We start from the raw sequence: 17,754 nt of genomic DNA, 5'->3' as shown, positions 1-17,754 counted from the left end.
TTTTTTGAGGAAGGGACGTGTGGAAGATTGTCTTTTTTTCTTCAGGTTGGCTTGCAACAAAGAAAGCTAAATAGAACTGGTTCAGTTAGTTTGTTAAAATGTAGGGCTTTCTGGTACCTATATTCTCTGGGATTAAGATTCCTTATCTATAAAGTGTGAAAGAGTTGATGTGGACTTTCAAAATGTTTTTGTATATTAAGATTTCATGTTGTTGCTAATATATACTCAGTTTCTCACTGATCTTGCATCAAAAATTTTAAAGAATTTGTAGTAAACAGGTTTCAGACTATGGTATCAGTAATATTATGTTACATTCATATGTCCTCAAGCTTCCAGTGTATCTCATGTCTGTATGAAACAAATCATGTGAAGTCTTTATGGAATTTACTCTATAAATGTTGATGATGAGAATTTGGTGCCTTGATGTGTCATGTGGGCCTGTAATTCAAGGGATTCTCCATGGTTTTCCCAATGGCTCCAGTGGAAAGCTTCTGCCAAAAGAATAAAAGTCAAGACAGGAAGTCTCTCTCTCTCTTTTTTTTTAAGAATTAGTGGGAAAACCAATCTTTTTTTTAAAGATTTTATTTATTTATTTGACAGAGAGAGAGCAAGAATAGGAGCACAGGCAGGGGGAGTGGGAAAGGGAGAAGCAGGCTTCTCGTGGAGCAGGGAGCCCAATGTGGGGCTCGATCCCAGGACCCTGGGATCGTGACCCGAGCCAAAGGCAGACGCTTAATGACTGAGCCACCCAGGCTCCCCAGTAGGAAAACCATTTTGTCAGAGTATATTATAATTTTTTCCTTATGTGCATAGTAGTAAAATTTATGTAAATTGAAACAACTTAAGTCAATATGCATTTGTTAGGAGACACGTACTATGTATAAATCTGGACAGATGGGAATTCATTAGTTATTAAGGACAAAAGCATAAAAAGTGAAAAGTAAGCAGATTGTGATAAATGCTTTTGAGAAGTACACTTTTATGTAGACCTTGGATGTTTTCTTCTTTTCCTATCAACCTCTAACTGTATGTTTTTAAGAGTTACGCCTTTAGCCTCATTTTCTTTATTACAGTTACACTCTCTGGGTGAAGTTGTTCATTCCAGAGGTTCAGCTGTATAGTGACGAGTCCTGAACTTCTTTGTCCCACTCAGTATTTATCAAGCTAGTTGTAGGGAGACAACAGGGAACAAGACAGGCTGTAGTTCAGCTTCCAAACTGGTGAGGGAGGCACATGTTGTAAAAATGATCATTTAATTTTAGTTACAATTGATTTTATAAAGGAGTATAATGAAGGGGCCTTGATTTGGGGGGCTGGGGTGCAGGAGAACTATGCCTGATGAACTTACACATAAATTATATTTGAGTAAATAGTAGTTCACCAGAAAAAATTATAGATATGAGGGGATACATTGGAGAACAATAAAGCAGAGAAAGTGCTTGATGCAGAAGGCACAGCATATGTCTGGAGGAGAGTTCAAGGGCAGAACTAGGACCATAGCTAGAAACTCTGAAAAGATATATTCTGGTTCCATAGGAGGAACATAACAATTTATGAGAACTGCCAGCTTATGAAATGAATGCCCATTGAAGATTTTTCAGCTGTGGGTTTATAAGGATGCTAGAAAGAATTCAAGCACTGGGAATGGAAGAGGACTGATCCAGACAACCATGAAATCATTTCTAATGTAAAGGAGCCGTCATTTTGTCCTTCTTCCTCTTGAACCCATGGAGAAGTGTAGACTTTTTAAAATTGTAATTATCTGGATTATTATTTGGCTGTACTTACCAATTTTACAAATCTGAAAATGTGTTACTACATTTATCCTGATCTTTCTCGATCACTATGTAACTCCTGTGAAGTAGGAATAGAGCTCAACTCCATTTGACTGAAATAATGGAAGTTCAGAATTTCCAAGTGATTCTCTGGATCAGAAACTTTCAACATACATAGTGGGAAAAGAACTTGAAAAGTCCAGGTCTTTCAACTTCTAAGTCCAGGACTTCCTATTATTAATATTATAGTCTGTATGCAGGATGCTCTTAAATTTCATTTTAAAAAGTAGGTCTTGGGGTGCCTGGGTGGCACAGGCAGTTAAGCATCCAACTCTTGATTTCAGCTCAGGTCCTGATCTCAAGGGCCGTGAGATCAAGCCCTGCATCAGGCCCCACACTCAGCAGAGTCTGCTTGAGATTCTTTCTCCCTCTCCCTCTGCCCCTCCCGCTCATGCTCTCTCTCAAATAAATAGTAAAATTTATTTTACTACTCATAAAAACAAAAATAAAGTAGGTCAAAGTAGGTCTGGGTAGAAATTGTTAAAATGTTATATTCGATATTTCGTCAGTGAACACTGAAAGGGGAAGTTAAAAACATGTGATAGGTCAAATTGGTAAGAGGTCTGTAGTTATTTTTTTATTATCATAATGAAAGCTAGTCAGAAGATGGCAATGAACTGGGGTTGATTGTGTTGTAACATTTTATTTTAATCACTTCATAAACTCCAAGAGTAATTAAAAAAATTAAATAATGAACTAAATAATGGTATTTCCTTGATTTAAAATGAAAATACATTTTTGGGTTTTGCAAAATTTCATTGAGATACAATTATGTTTAATGCTTAAGACCAAAATATTTTATTAAAATATCAGTATTTGTGTCCCTTTATTGCTCCAAAGACAGCACAGTTGACAGATGTATAATTAGAACATGATATTTCTTTTCTTTTTTTTCTTAAGATTTTATTTATTAATTTGACAGAGAGAGACACAGCGAGAGAGGAAACACAAGCAGGGGGAGTGGGAGAGGGAGAAGCTTCCTGCCAACCAGGGAGCCCGATGCGGGGCTCGATCCCAGGACCCTGGAATCCTGACCTGAGCCGAAGGCAGACACTTAACTGACTGAGCCACCCGGGCACCCCGAGAACATGCTATTTCTAAATGTCATTCCAAACTGTTTCATTTCTTACCTATGATTTTTTATTTTATTATATATTTTTTTAAGATTTTATTTATTTATTTGACAGAGAGAGACACAGTGAGAGGGAACACAAACAGGGGGAGTGGGAGAGGGAGAAGCAGGCTTCCCGCAGAGCAGGGAGCCCGATGTGGCACTCGATCCCAGGACCCTGGGATCATGACCTGAGCCAAAGGCAGACGCTTAACGACTGAGCCACCCAGGTGCCCCATGATTTTTTATTTTTAAATTTGCCGTTATTACAAGGTGTCTAATAGGTTAATATTGAATCTTTTTAATCTTCACACCTGTGTGTATTTTATGTAAGATATTTTTGCAAGCCTTTTAGAATTAAAACTTTATCGTGACTAGAAAGGGAAAACCAGGAAAGAGATTCTTTAAGCTTGTAAGCAAAGAATAAAGGAAAAATTAAAGGATTAATGTATTTCCAAAAGAAATACAGTTAAAAGACAAACAGTTAAGTGATAGGAAATAATTTCCATTAAATCACAAGATAAAACATGTCTACTTAAGACATGAGAAGTTGTAAAACTACAAGGAAAACAGAATATAAAGACCAAGGGATATGAACAAATAATTCCGCAAAGAGGAAGTATAACAGATTTTAAAAGATAGGTAAATATAGAATTTCATTAGAAATAAAGAAATTCACCTTCAAATAAAAACATATGCCCTTAAGTTACTCTAGCATTTATTCTCAGTAATTCTCATGAAAATATATGTTAAGAAAATATTTTTTCTATGTTTAAGATTATCAACAAAAGGTAGTAATTGGAGCACAGGTCAAAAATGGAAAAGCATCTAAATGCTTGAAAAAGGGAAATGATTAAATAATTTAGTGTTATTTCCATTTGATGAAATATTTAACATCCTAATAACAGAGACAGCTGCCTATGTTATTGTACAGGAAGAGTGATTAAATTTTACAAAATAACTACATCATTAGAAATGCAAAGCAAGGGCGCCTTGGTGGCTCAGTCAGTTAAGCATCCAACTCTTGATTTTGCTTCAGGTTATGATCTCAGGGTTGTGAGATCAAGCCCCATGTCAGGCTCTGTTCTGGGCGTGGACCTGCTTGGGATTCTCTCTCTCCCTCTGCCCCTCCCCACTCCACACACACACTGTCTCGAGAGGGGGGGAAAAAAAAGAAAAAAGAAAACCGAACAAGGTATGTTAATAATAGATGTTTTAGCTTTTTGGACTCTTGCAGCCTTTTTTTGGGGGGTGGTTGGGCAACAGGCTTAATTTCTATTTTATATTTTCCTTAATGAGTACATTATGAAGGAATATATACTTGATAAAATGTGAAAGAATAAATGTCTTAAAATATTTTCAGATAGTTTGTAGAAAAGATATCAGGAAAATTATAGTAAACAAGTAATTATCCAACAATTATTTAACTGAACTCAACATGTAAAATTTAAGATGTAAAAATTAGAAAGGAATAAAAAGAGAAAGGCATCTTGCCTGAATTCTCTATGAAATACCATGTTTCCATGATGAATTCATCAAATATAACAATAACACAAGCATTTACTTAGGACTTTTGTGTCCTGAGAAATTCTCATGGAATTTTCATTTAAAGCCCCACAAAACCCAAGTGGGGAGGTTACCTGACTGTCTCTATTTTACAGATGAGGAAAGCGAAGTCAAGCTGTAAGGTAAATTCCCCAAGATTTCAGTGCCAGGTAATACTAGAGGCAGCATTTGAACCAAGGCACCCCTACTGTCTCTTAATCAGTATAAGAGATTAACAGAGATATTTTCCATCCACATGTGCTCTATTGGTAGGTTTATTGATATATAAAATATGTATCAAATACACTGAAAGTTGGGACTCACTCCCCCTCCCCTTTTTTTATTACCATCACCTTAGGTGTTAGGATTTCATCATATGGATTTGGGGAGGGCACGAACATTCAAACCATAGCACCTACCATATTTTATCATAACTCTTAAAAAAAAAGAATACTATTAATACTATTACTATAAAATACACAATGATTATAAGATGTTTCACAATATTAGTTGATTAAATCAATTGAAGTAATATGGTAATGACCTGACTCCAGTGTTTTGAGAATTTACATGAAGGAAAGTGTCTGGTGTCATGCTGGGCACGTCTGTGCTCATTAATGCTAGTGCTATTATTAAAGCTCAGTGTTCAACAATTGTGTCTCTGCACCAATGCTGGGTATTTTTGTGTATCTTTTGTTGTTTCAGTAACGCAACACTGTGCAGAAATAATGTTGTCCCTATTTTACAGACGTGGGGTTTAAGGTGTCAAGAGTGTACGTGACAATACTGAAGGCCCAGCAAGTTGGCAGAGGAAGGATTTGAACCTCCTTGGACTCTTAAGCCTGTGATATGTTTATGGTTTGCCTTGTGCTTTTAAAGGTATACTCTTACCAAATGTAAGCCTGGTGGGTCCCCAATGGTGGCAAAGCCCCAGAATGCTGAGGTTTTGGAGGACTGCTGGTGGAGAAACCCATGGAGCTCTCAAAATCATGTACTTAGAAGCATCGGGAAGGAAGGGCAGCTTGAGGTCATCAAAGACGCGGAGAGAGCCTGAAAGGTACAGAGGCAGAGAAGGAGCTCATGTAAAGAGGAGTGAAAAGAAAAATAAGACAGGGCACCAGACCTCACCCCGCCCAGCGTACTGACATTTTCTCATTTACTCTTTCCGATAACACAGCCAGGTTATCCCCGTTAGCAAAGTGAAGAAACTGTGGCTCCAGTGGCCCGTGCTCTTGAGATTCCTGCACTGCGTGCAGTGCCCCCCATGAAGAAAACGGCCCATCAGTATTTTTTTGCAATAAAAGAATGACTAGAGAAGCATTTACTGACCTTTAGTTAGTTTTACCCTTTCCTTTTCTCATCTCTGTTTCCAGTTTTTGCGTGGGAATAGAGTCCACTTTGTTTTAAACTTACAACTACATGATGCAGTTAAGTACTGTCTTAGTTCATTTGGGCTGCTGCAACCACATAGCGTATATGGGTGGTTTAGGAACAAGAGAAATTTGCTTCTTACAGTTCTGGAGGTTGCAAGCCCAAGATCATGGTGCGGGCAGATTGAGCGTCTGGTGAGGCCTGCTTCCCCACTGATGGTCTCCTTACTGCTCCCTCCCATGATGAAGGGGCAAGGTAGCTCTCAGGGCTCCTTTTATGGGGACATTAATCCCATTCATGAAGGCCCCTGATTTCAAAACATGAACTGGGGGTGGGGGAGGGGGAGAGGCACAAACATTCCGACTATAGCAACAATTTACATATACGTGTTCTTTTGACTCTGTATAGGACACCAGAAGCCACAAAGGCAAGATGCTAAGGACTGAGTTAAACTTCAGATTAGGGAGTAGAGAGTGCAGTGGGTTTGGAATGCGGCTCTCCCAGCCCCTCTGTCCATTACTCCTTGAGCAGGGTCTACCTTTTGCTAGCCGCTTGTTCCTCAGTTTCTTAATCTGGAGATGATTGCACCTGCTTCAGGTTGTGAGGATTCGTTTACAATTTTATAAAATAACTAGCATGTCATACATGCTCAATAACTTGTAACAATGGCCATTTATTGTTTTTAAAATATAATAGAACCCATAATCATATCTTAGAGAATGAATGAATCATATAGAAAAGTTTTTCAATAAGGTATATGAAAAAGACAGAAATTAGGGGAAGAGGAGACAATAAAAATCTAGATATTAAGGAAAAGGAATCGGTATCCATCAACATGCAGACAGAAAGAGAACGGAAAAGGAATAATTGCTTGCAAGAAGAATAAATATTGTAAGTAACAAATGACTGGGAACAGAGAGAGAGGGGAGAGAGGGAAAAAAGCAAGGCAGGCAGAGGGAAAAAAAGAGATACTGTTTTTCCAGTCTTAGCTATTTAGATTTAGCAATTGAATGCACTTTGAGATTCTTGTTTATGTTCTGCCTTCCACTTAATTGAAAACAATTGTTCCTGAAGTTTTCTACCCTGTCGTTAACTCTTGTGTGCCTCAGTGACACATCTGTAAATGAACAGCTCGAAGAGCCCGTTGAGGGCGCCTGGGTGGCTCGGTTGGTTAAGCGACTGCCTTCGGCTCAGGTCATGATCCTGCGGTCCCGGGATCGAGTTCCGCATCGGACTCCCTGCTCAGCAGGGGGTCTGCTTCTCCCTCTGATCCTCTTCCCTCTCATGCTCTCTCTCTCTCTCTCATTCTCTCAGATAAATAAATAAAATCTTAAAAAAAAAAAAAAGAAGAGCCCGTTGAGATGGTGTTGGAGGGCAAGGAGATGACTCAGAGCTCTTTTGAGGAAGAGGAAGAGGGTGTGAGCATTTAGCCCCACCCTCTCGCATTCTCATTATCCCCCGCGTTAGTCCCAGAGGCGCACTCCCTTCCTTACTGGCTTCTCCTGTGTTTGAGCCTCAGGTCTACCTCATCCCTTTCCTTACAATGCCCTTGTCTAGGAATGACACTACTCGTCTCTGTATCTTTGATTAGGTCCTGTCCTCATCCAGTTATGTCTTCCCCTTCATCTTGAGGTGGTAAAACTCCTCAGGTTGAAACCTAGTGTGGACTTGTTTTCTTTATACAGTGCACTTGATCTCTGTTAAATCTCTGTATTACTCACCCCTGTAGTGGGTTGTGCTGTTCCTCCCTCTCTGCCCCTCCCCCCACTCTTTCTTTCCCTAATGTCTTCTCTTTGCTTCCTCTCCAGTCCCCCTCTTGTCCTCCTTGCCTCCCTCTACTTCCCACTCTCCATGTGACGGTCTTCATAACTCTCTCAATGGTTTTTTGGCATCTCCTAACCCTTTTGGAAAGAGTCAGGGGGGAAATAATTGCAATAAAGCATCCCTAGCCTTCCTGACCTCCTTTCTGCTTGAGCACAGAGCCCTGGCCTGCTGCTGTTCCTCTCATCTCCTTTGTCTAGTAGGCACCTTCCTTGCCACATGTCCAATTCAGGGCAAATTTTTGGTCTCATGTTCATATAGGGACAGATCTGGGTCCTCCTAACCTCAAAGTGAGCAGTCTGGATTGCTCTCCTGGGCATCCTTTTCTTGTTCATTTGGCCCACCTGTTTTCTTGGCCAGTGACTACCGCACATTTATCACATTGGGTTTGTCTCAATAAACCAGAGCTGTTATTCAATCAAGCTGCCAAGAGCACAAAAACACAAAGCAACAAAACTAATAGAAGGGAAGGGAAGAGAGATTGGTTTTACGTATTTTTTTAAAGATTTACTTATTTATTTGAGAGAGAGGGAGAGAGAAAGCACGCATGAGAGCAGGGGGAGGGACAGGGGGAGAAGGAGAGAGACAATCTCACACAGAGCCTGACCAGGGCTCAATCTCATGACCCTGAGATCATGACCTGAGCTGTAATCAAGAGTCAAATGCTTAACTGTTTAACGGACCGAGCCACTCAGGTGCCCTGAGAGAGATTGGTTTTAATGAGTAAGAGCAGGGGCACCTGGCTGGCTCAGTTGGTAGAGCATGTGACTCTTGACCTCAAGGTCATGAGTTCGCGTCCCATGTTGGGTGTAGAGATTCCTTTAAAAAGGAAAACAAACGGAGGTGCACCTGGGTGGCTCAGTTGGTTAAGCATCTGCCTTCAGTTAAGGTTATAATCCCAGGGTCCTGGGATCAAGCCCCCTCATCGGGCTCCCTGCTCAACATGGAGCCTCCCTTGTGCTCTCTCTTGCTCCCTCTTTCTCTCTCTCTCTCTATCTCAAATAAAGAAATAAAATCTTAAAAAAGAGTAAGAACATACCTAAAAATGCAAGGGATTCTCAGAAAGACATTCAGCAAGCCTCCCTTCAGAGAAGCAAAAGAGATGATTCCCCTCCCTATTTTTAATCCTCCCAGGCCTAATTAGCATACATTAACAACCCCTCTTTAGCAGCACCTCCTTTAGACAGGTAGTCTAAATCCTGAGCATTGCATCATCCCCTACCCTGTCTCCTCAGGAGTATATTACTCACCTTCCTTAGTAGGAACACTCTGCAAAGGGCTTGCTTCAGTTCTACCTTACCCACCTGTCTTGTTAACATTAGATGTCACCAAAATCAGCCCAAGTATTTCCACCATCTTCCAGGCTTTTTTCCCACTCCAATCCTCTGAATCTTTGAAAAAGTTTAGACAAATGCTTCTGGCTATTCTTTTGCATGACCTGGCTGCTGATTTTATGAGCAGAGCCACTGTGTGAAAATTCAAGTGGTACCCTTACTTGTGCCCTTTACTCTGTGTATATTCAATTTTAATTATAAGTTGAACAAAACGAAATATTTACCTCCATCCAGATATGATGCACTTAGCCTGTGAGACCTTGTGTCTCCTCAAGTCTCCTCAAACTGATTATATCCATTTTGTGGTTAGACTGTCTCCATAATCTCCTCTTTACTAAGTTCGAACTGTTTCAAGGATAAGTGTTGTGCTTATCTTCCCCATCCTCCACTGCAAGTATCACTACATCTTATGTGTATTTGGCACAATATACATTTCCTGGGTTGGTATGTTAATCTATAGTTTCTTCTTTTTCCCAGACTATTGAATTTATTCCAAAGTACAATGGGATATAATAGATTTTAGCCAAATTGCAGAGTTTGGACTGTTCTGGAATTAAGGTATCTTCGAAGGCATGATTGATGTCTGGATTATTTGTCATATTCCAAGGGAAATTCAGAGATCTAACACCAGGGCTGCTATGTTACCTGTATTCCAGAGGCACTGTTCATAGAGACCTCACGGTGAGTGGCAACCTTGGCAATTTTGCAATACTCAGCATGTTGTGGCCATTTACTGCAGCCCTGCCTAAAATCACTCTAAGGTGAGAGGATATGAATAGGCAAGTGCCTCCTGACAGCCAATGCTGGCTAAATTCTAGCTTGCTCTTGCAGATGAAGAAAGTAGCCACATGGGGATATAGGCGATTCAGTCCTATTACTGAATGTGTAGTTATTACATCCCCACAGTGTGCCAAGAAGTAAGAGAGTGAGCCACTGTGGTATCTGGAGGAAGAGCACTTGAGGTGGAGGGAATGGCAAATAAACACTGAAGCAGGAGTCTTTGTTTCTCCCGTGTGTTAGACAACAGCGAGAGGCATTGAATAAGTGACCAAGAGGGAGAGTAGTAGGAGACAACGGAGATGAGGTCAGAGAATAGGGTAAGAGGTTGGGGGAGGAGCTCCCTGCCGACTCTGTCAGGCTGTGTAGTCCAGTATAAGGACATTCACTTTCCCTAAGTCAGCTGTAGAATGATGGGCACTGACTCCCACTTTAATAGGATCATTCTGACTGCCATGTTGAGAATTCTCTGTAGGGTCAAGGGCAGAAGTATGGAGACTGGTTAAGAGGTTTTTGCTGCAATCCAGAGTGACGTGATGGCGTGAGACAAGGCAGTGGTAGGAGTCAGACAATTCTGGATCTGTTTAGATGGTCTGATATCTTCTGCCAAGGGGAACTATTTTAGTGCAAATGTGAAGTTCTAGCCCTTATTTTATAAATAAGATTTTCATTTGTCTTTGAACATTTTTTAAAGCTATCTATGAATGATTTTTCCCAAAGAGAATTGTATCATCATGACACCTATTACAGATTGTTTTAGCTCCTTGATTTAATCTCATTGATCAGAATAGTGAATTTTTCATATATTTTAGTAAGAAATGCCAATCCCAATTAATCTGGGGAGTTTATGTGCAAAACCTTTACAAAGCAGTATTTGAGCCTCGGCTTAAGGCCAGCTTACATTGTTATGGATTTCTACCTTTCAGGCAGTTCTTTAAAGCCAGGAATTAATGAAGGATTGATCTTCACCAGCTTGTCATATTGAAATGTTGGTAAAAATCCACCAAATATTTTAAACAGTTCATTAGAGAATTGTCCAGAGAAGAAATGGTATAACTAATATAGAAGCTCCTGAGTCTAGAACTGTCAGCTGGTTTTTTCCCTCTTCCTTTTTTAGCCTATGGGAGACTTAACATTCTTTGAATCTGGACGTCTAGAGAGTGCTTTCCCTTTAAATATCCTTTTCTGTGTTTCTCCACTCACATTCCTTTTTTTTCTTTGTAATTTCTCATCTTGTTTTTGCCTTTGTTCTCCCTTTGATGGAAGACAATTAAATAAGATGATGATAATTAACTTGCGTGAGACAAATTATAAACCAAACAAATAATGATAAAGTGTGGTAGCACAATATATATATGAAAACAAAATATATTTTACTTAAGATTTTCGTGGTTTCTTTATTTGAAATTCTCAATTATCAAACACAAAGAATGTGTTTGTTTCCTATATGTGAGAGAGAAGTGATTTCTCATAACTGTTCTACATATGAAAGATAAAATTCTTAAATATTCTTATTTTAAGAGTTTCAGAGAGTAAACTTGTCTTTATTGCATGTATCTTATTCATACAGATGTATCTTTCTATCTGCAAACATATGTGTAACCTGGTCATTATTCTTTGTAACATAGGGAAGGGCATGCCACATGCTGTTTATTGACCAGAAGAGCTTAATCTAACTGGTGGCTAATCCCAGACAGGGCATCCAGAGTATAGTACAAAACAATTATTTTGTTCCCATCAGACACTGGTTCTCAAACTATGGACAATGGAGTAGCAGCATCAGTAGGAACTTGTTAAAAATGCAAATCATGTTCATTCCTCCTTTGTCAAATGAATTTGTCAGAGGAATGAATATACAGTGGGAAAAAAAAAAAACAGTCTCTTCAACAAATGGTGTTGGGAAAACTGGACAGCAACATGCAAAAGCATGAAACTAGACAGCTTTCTTTCACCATACACAAAAATAAACTCAAAATGATAGAGATCTAAATGTGAGACCTGAAACCATAAAAATTCTAGAAAAGAGCACAAGGCAGTAATTTCTGACATCGGCCGTAGCGACATTTTTCTAGATACGTCTCTTGAGGCAAGAGAAGTAAGAGCAAAAATAAACTATTGGGACTACATCGAAATAAAAAGCTTCTGCACAGCAAAGGAAATAATCCAAAACACTAAAAGGCAACCTACTGAATGGGAGAAGATATTAGCAAATGAATATCTGATGAAGGGTTAATATCCAAATTATATAAAGAGCTGATACAGCTCAACAGCCAAAAAACAAGAAATCTAATTTAAAAATGGGCAGAAGACATAAGCAGACATTTCTCCAAAGACATCCAGATGGCCAGCAGACAAATGAAAAGATGTTCAACATCACTTATCATCAGGGAAATGCAAATCAGAACTACAATGAGATACCACCTCACACCTGTCAGAATGGCTAAAATCAATAACCCAAGAAACAGCAGGTGTTGGCAAGAATGTGGAGAAATTGGAACCCTCCTCCACTGCTGGTGGGAATGTAAACTGGTGCAGCCACTGTTGTAAACAGTATGGAGTTTCCTCAAAAAGTTCAAAATGGAACTACCATATGATACAGTAATCACATTAGTTGGTATTTCCCCAAAGAATATGAGAACACTGATTCAAAAGGATTGATATGCTCCTGTGTTCATTGCAGCATTATTTACAATAGCCCCACTATGAAAGCAGCCCAAGTATCCATTGATAGATGAATGGATAAAGAAGAATATAAATATAAATAGAATATTTTTCAGCCATAAAAAAGAATGAAATCTTGCCATTTGCCACAACATGGTTAGAGCTAGAGAGAATAATTCAAAGTAAGTCAGAGAAGGACAAATACCATATATGATTTCATTCACATGTGGAATTTAAGAAACAAAACAAACAAGCAAAGGCAAAAGACAAACCAAGAAACAGACTCTTGACTACAGAGAACAAACTGTTGGTTACCAGAAAGGGGTGGTTTCGTGGGGGGAGGGGTGAAATAGGTGATGGGGATTGAGGAGTACACTTATCTTGAAGAAAAAAAAAAGGCAAATCATGGGCTCTACGCCATACCCACTGAATCTGAAACTCTGGGGATGGGGCCTAGCTCTGTTCTATCGGACCTTCCAGGTGATTCTGATGTGCACTAAGGCTATGAGCCCCTGAAAAATGTAACCTTTCACACCTTGCAGAATCCACCACTGTAGATGGGCTCCTTGAAGTGCCTGCTTTCCTTTCTACTCCCCATACTGCCCTGGCTCCTCCTTGTAGTTTCCTCTCACCATCAAAGCCCAAGTAGCTGCTCCAACCACTGAGCCTCAGCATCTGGCTCAGTCTTGGTGGGCTTTCCATAGATGTGTACATTCTTCAGTAAATAGCACCTGTGCTTCTCTTGTTAATATTGATCACTTTCAGCCAACAGTGATTCAAAGACATTGTATAAAATGATTCACTACCCAGTAGTGATAAAGATGAGAGGATTGATACCCACTTCCTGTCACATATGCTGTTAAGTGGGATAGCCATATTGAGGCAATTCTGCCTTATACCCCCTTCATTCCTGCCTCATGAATAATACCATTACCTTTTATTCTTTTAAATGCTCTGGTTTATATGGTAAATTATATTGCAGTGACCTAGTCATAAGCAATTCTAATACTGTTGGGGAGTGGTCAAAGAAAGATTCACCGAGAAGGAAATGTTGTAGGGCTTAAAAATAAAAGATGTCCAGTTATAATAGGTAGGCAAGATGGACTGGTAATAGGGATGGGACAAGAGAAACCTTAGAGCCTGAGAGTTCAGGATAAAAAAGGATGTGAAACAGCAGGTTACATTAAGGGAAGCAGAAGTGGTTCAAAGGGGTCGGGTGCCAGTGTCAGGTGGGAACAATAATAGTTGAAGCTGGTGGAAGAGTGACTTAAGGCAAGGTCTTCCAGAGGAAGTAAGGGCAAATTTTGTTCCTCATTATTCCCCCAATAATATATCAGTATTGGGTCTTTGGATCGTTATTAAGAAGAAACCTAGTGTGTTTTTGTTTCCCTATTTATGTTGGTTCTCTGTATTTGAAATGCTTATTGCTCCATTTTCCATCAATTCTGGGCTATATTTCAAACAAATAATCATTATATAACATAGCAGAGTAATAATTCACTTTCAACTTTGGTTCACATTTTCAAGTCCAGTGGAAAAAAAAAGACACCAAATGGTCCACACTGCATAATATTTTATGCCTTTATCATAGCAGAATACTAATGCTAGAATATTGAGATATATGGCCTGTTGAGAACAGAATGGGGGGAATTATGCAAATACCTAACTAATATGTTGTGATATTGTTTTTCTGAATGTTAATATGATGAATGAATTCTGTTAAAAATGATCATATGGGGATTTTTTTCTGTTACTGTTTAGTAAAAATCATGTGTTTTGTGTGGTTTGGGGACCTTGCAAACTGTCTGTAAATTGCATTTTGCATGACAAAGCTGACTTAAAGCATAAAGAAGTGTTTTAAAATTATGATAAAAATTGTATCTTTGATTTTATACAACTAGTTAATGTTGTTATCCTTTGTTGTTGTTGAACATTAAAGATGTGTTTGGCATCGATGAAGCTTGAAAGGCTTTGCCCTTGGGGCATTGCACATGAACTGACCTCTTAGGCCACTGAGCATTATTATCTTCGTCACAGAAGCTTCTTGTCATGGTCCTCTGTTTCTGTGTGGACTATAAAGATATCATGTCCCTCTTTTCTCTTTCTTTTTTTTTTTTTTACCAGAGCTAGTGTGTCTTCTTTACCCTCTACAGTCTGGAGTAATGAATTTTACTAAATAATCTTCATTATTCAGTTAATTGTTGCATTTTCCTAACTATTAATACAGAACACAGTTCAGAGTTAATAGCTGTCTGGAAAGGAAAAGGAACCATCAATAAACTCCTACATTATCCTTTGTTTAAATATCACATAATTAATTAACATATTTATTAATGCATTTACTTAGGTAAACATTCTTTGAAGGCAGGTAGCAATTAATATTACGTTTTAATTTTGAAAACCTATAATAAGAGTAATTAACTGAAGAATAGGTTTAGTCTGGTATCCTTTACTAAGATCTATATGATGAGATATTAATTTCTCAGTATGCCATAGTGTCTAATTTTTGTTTTACTGTCTTTAAACCACATATACTTTCAGCTGAATCTCATATCAACATATTTAAAATTAGTATATACATGAGTTTCATAAGTAATGTGTGTTTCTGTTTGTAAGTGTAACTACAGTTGGCCTTTGAGCAGCATGGGGGCTAGGGGCCCGATCCCCACACAGTTGAAAGTCTGTGTGTAATTTTTGACACCCCCAAAACTTAACTATTAATAGCCTAGTGTTGACTAGAAGCCTTACTGATCACATAGACTATTAACACATATTTTGTATGTTACATATGTTAACATACTGTATTCTTAGGATAAAGTAAGCTACAGAAAAAATGTTAAAATCATAAGGAAGGAAAACACATTTATAATACTGTACTTATTAAGAAAAAATCTACATATAAGTGGACCCATACAGTTCAAACCTGTGTTGTTTGAGGGTCAACTATATCACAAATCAGTGTTCTTAACAATTTTCTGACCTAACAATTATGTTTGAGACCCAAGAAAGGCACAGAATGTTAGGTGACAGACTAAGAAAGTAATGTACAACTTTTGGTAGAAATAGCTAAGAGGTCTCTAAATCCTGGTCTTAAAACTCACTTCATTTTAACAAGTCAGCTTATCGTTACTCACCATTTCTTACCAATTGACATTTAAATACAAGCAGAGTCTGTGGCTTATTATAAATTCTTAAGATAGAAAATGTCCTCTTGTGTTTTAAGGACTGGTCCTTTTGGGTTAGAAGACAATTTGTAGTATTTATCAGATATGCAGTAAATAATGGGCTCTTTCAAACCACTACCATCAGGGAGGATTTACCATTTACCATTTTTAAATTTGTTTTTCCCTGTGCAGCTCAGGACTTGCAAATCATTTTTATAACTTTTTTTCACATTGTTAAAATCTTGAACTTTAAGCAAACAGGAAACCTGAAGCAAAAAATAATCATTAGACCACAACTCAGCAAGCCCAAAAGTTACATGAATGATTTCAGCATCTCTCTGTTTTGCATTGGTTTTCATTTGAATATCCATGTCAGATAGGGCTTAACATCATTACTTTTGCTGTTAATAAATCCCCAGCTCTAAAACAAACAAAAAAACAGCCTGTTCTTTCTGTTTGCCTAGCCTTAAAATTGGACCAAATCTGTGTGTGTGTGTGTGTGTGTGTGTGTCTTTATGTATGTTTCTGGGATAGCACTACATACCAGTTCTTGAGGTATAGTTTCATAGTATGGCTCTATCTGTAATAATGCTAGCCTTTCAAAGCTGACCTGCAAGTAATCTCAAAAATGTGAACATGTTAATATTTGTTTCATGTTTATTAGTCAGTCTAATTAAGAGTAAGTACATGCTCAGTGGACCTTTGTATGTTTTTTCAATAATTTTAGTGCTGCTTAAATATAAGAAGTTAATACATTTCAATATAGATAGCCTTGTTTGTACATATGCATCAGAGACAGAAGCAGTTTTAAACAAACAATAATGAAAATCAATTCAACTCTTAATTGTAATACACCTTCAACTGTATCCCTTTTATTTCTTGGTGCAATAGTCTATACAGGATTTTTTTTTAAGGAATAAAAGAAAACCCAACTATGTGAATATACCAGACGGATGCATTGGGATGTCCTGCAATGAAGGGAAAGGCATAGAAAATAGGACCAAATAATGAGATATAGATGGGCAGCCCACGTACATCTTAGCTTCAAATCATTTTTACCACTCTATTTTTCTCTGTAGTGACTTTATTTGTTTCACAGGATTAGAATAGTAGTTTCTAAGTTGAAGCTCACTTGGTTCTGTACTTTGCAGGTCAATTTCTTCTGGAAGAAGCTCGCCTCATAGAAGCAGCTGAGATGGCAAAGAAAGCAGCTGAATTGGACAGCACGGAGTTTGATGTGGTCTTCAGTGCTGCCCACATGCTCAGGTGAGTTTTGCTACTGCACCTTAGAAGACCGACACGGTGGCTTTGGGAAAGCTAATAGGTAAACTGAGTACCCTGTCATACTGCCTTATTCCACATTCTTGAGGTGAATTATGTTGTCTTACCATGCAAAAATCAGTCAGGAGTATTTTATTCGCTATAGCTTATGTGCACAGTATGTACGGCATGTAAGCATTCAGGACTCTGAAAATTATTGAGAACCATTATTTCCTTTCCCTTCAAAAATGACTATAAAATACAAAAAGAAAATTGCAAAATTCAAATGAATAACTGTTTAAAGGTCTAAAACAAAACATTATGTTGATTAGCCAACTGCATCTCAGTATTTGTGTTTTATATTAATTATATTGAATGTGGCATGTGAATGCATTTTATTATGTTTGGTGGTGGAGAGGATTGTCAAGTACAAATATACCTAAGGGCTATCAAAGTCTCAAAACGGTGCTGTATTTAGCTTTGTTGCTATGTAGGGAAATGCTATATCTTTGTAGACCTTTTAGTACTTCTATTTTCAGAAAGATATTATGAAAGCTGATTATAATAATAGCAAAACAATTAAAAGGTAGATCAACAGTTTTTATTGTGAACATAAAAGGAAAGTTAATGCATCCATAAGTGGTGTTTTAGGTTAAAGGAGAATGTTTTTAAGAAACTCAAATGATTTATACAGTTTTTTTAAAAGCATTATTTGTTCTGTTAGCAATATGTATACCCCTTCTCCCATACTCTTACCTGAATTTCAGTCGATTAAATCTTCACCTAAATGCTTCATTAGCTGACATCCACACTGTGGGCTCTGTGTTTGGCTCTAGGAACAGGTTTGTAATTATGTAGAATACTCTTACTAGGGA

The 17,754-nt window shown here is 38.2% G+C and overlaps 1 protein-coding gene across 2 annotated transcripts in view; it reads left to right on the top strand.

The window, feature by feature from the left end:
* TMTC2 (transmembrane O-mannosyltransferase targeting cadherins 2) overlaps nucleotides 1-17,754 on the top strand; it is a 391,310-nt gene that overhangs the window by 310,285 nt on the left and 63,271 nt on the right. For both annotated transcript variants that reach the window (XM_025882606.2, XM_073900582.1), the window contains one exon: nucleotides 16,771-16,885. In XM_025882606.2, the coding sequence (XP_025738391.1) occupies nucleotides 16,771-16,885 (115 nt within the window). The remainder of the gene's footprint in view (nucleotides 1-16,770; nucleotides 16,886-17,754) is intronic.

This window comes from Callorhinus ursinus, unplaced genomic scaffold (assembly GCF_003265705.2).
Source record: "Callorhinus ursinus isolate GAN/ISIS: 27379988/994484 unplaced genomic scaffold, GSC_fseal_2.0 scaffold14, whole genome shotgun sequence".
Classification (NCBI taxonomy): domain Eukaryota; kingdom Metazoa; phylum Chordata; class Mammalia; order Carnivora; family Otariidae; genus Callorhinus; species Callorhinus ursinus.
This window is presented reverse-complemented; position numbering and strand designations above follow the sequence as displayed.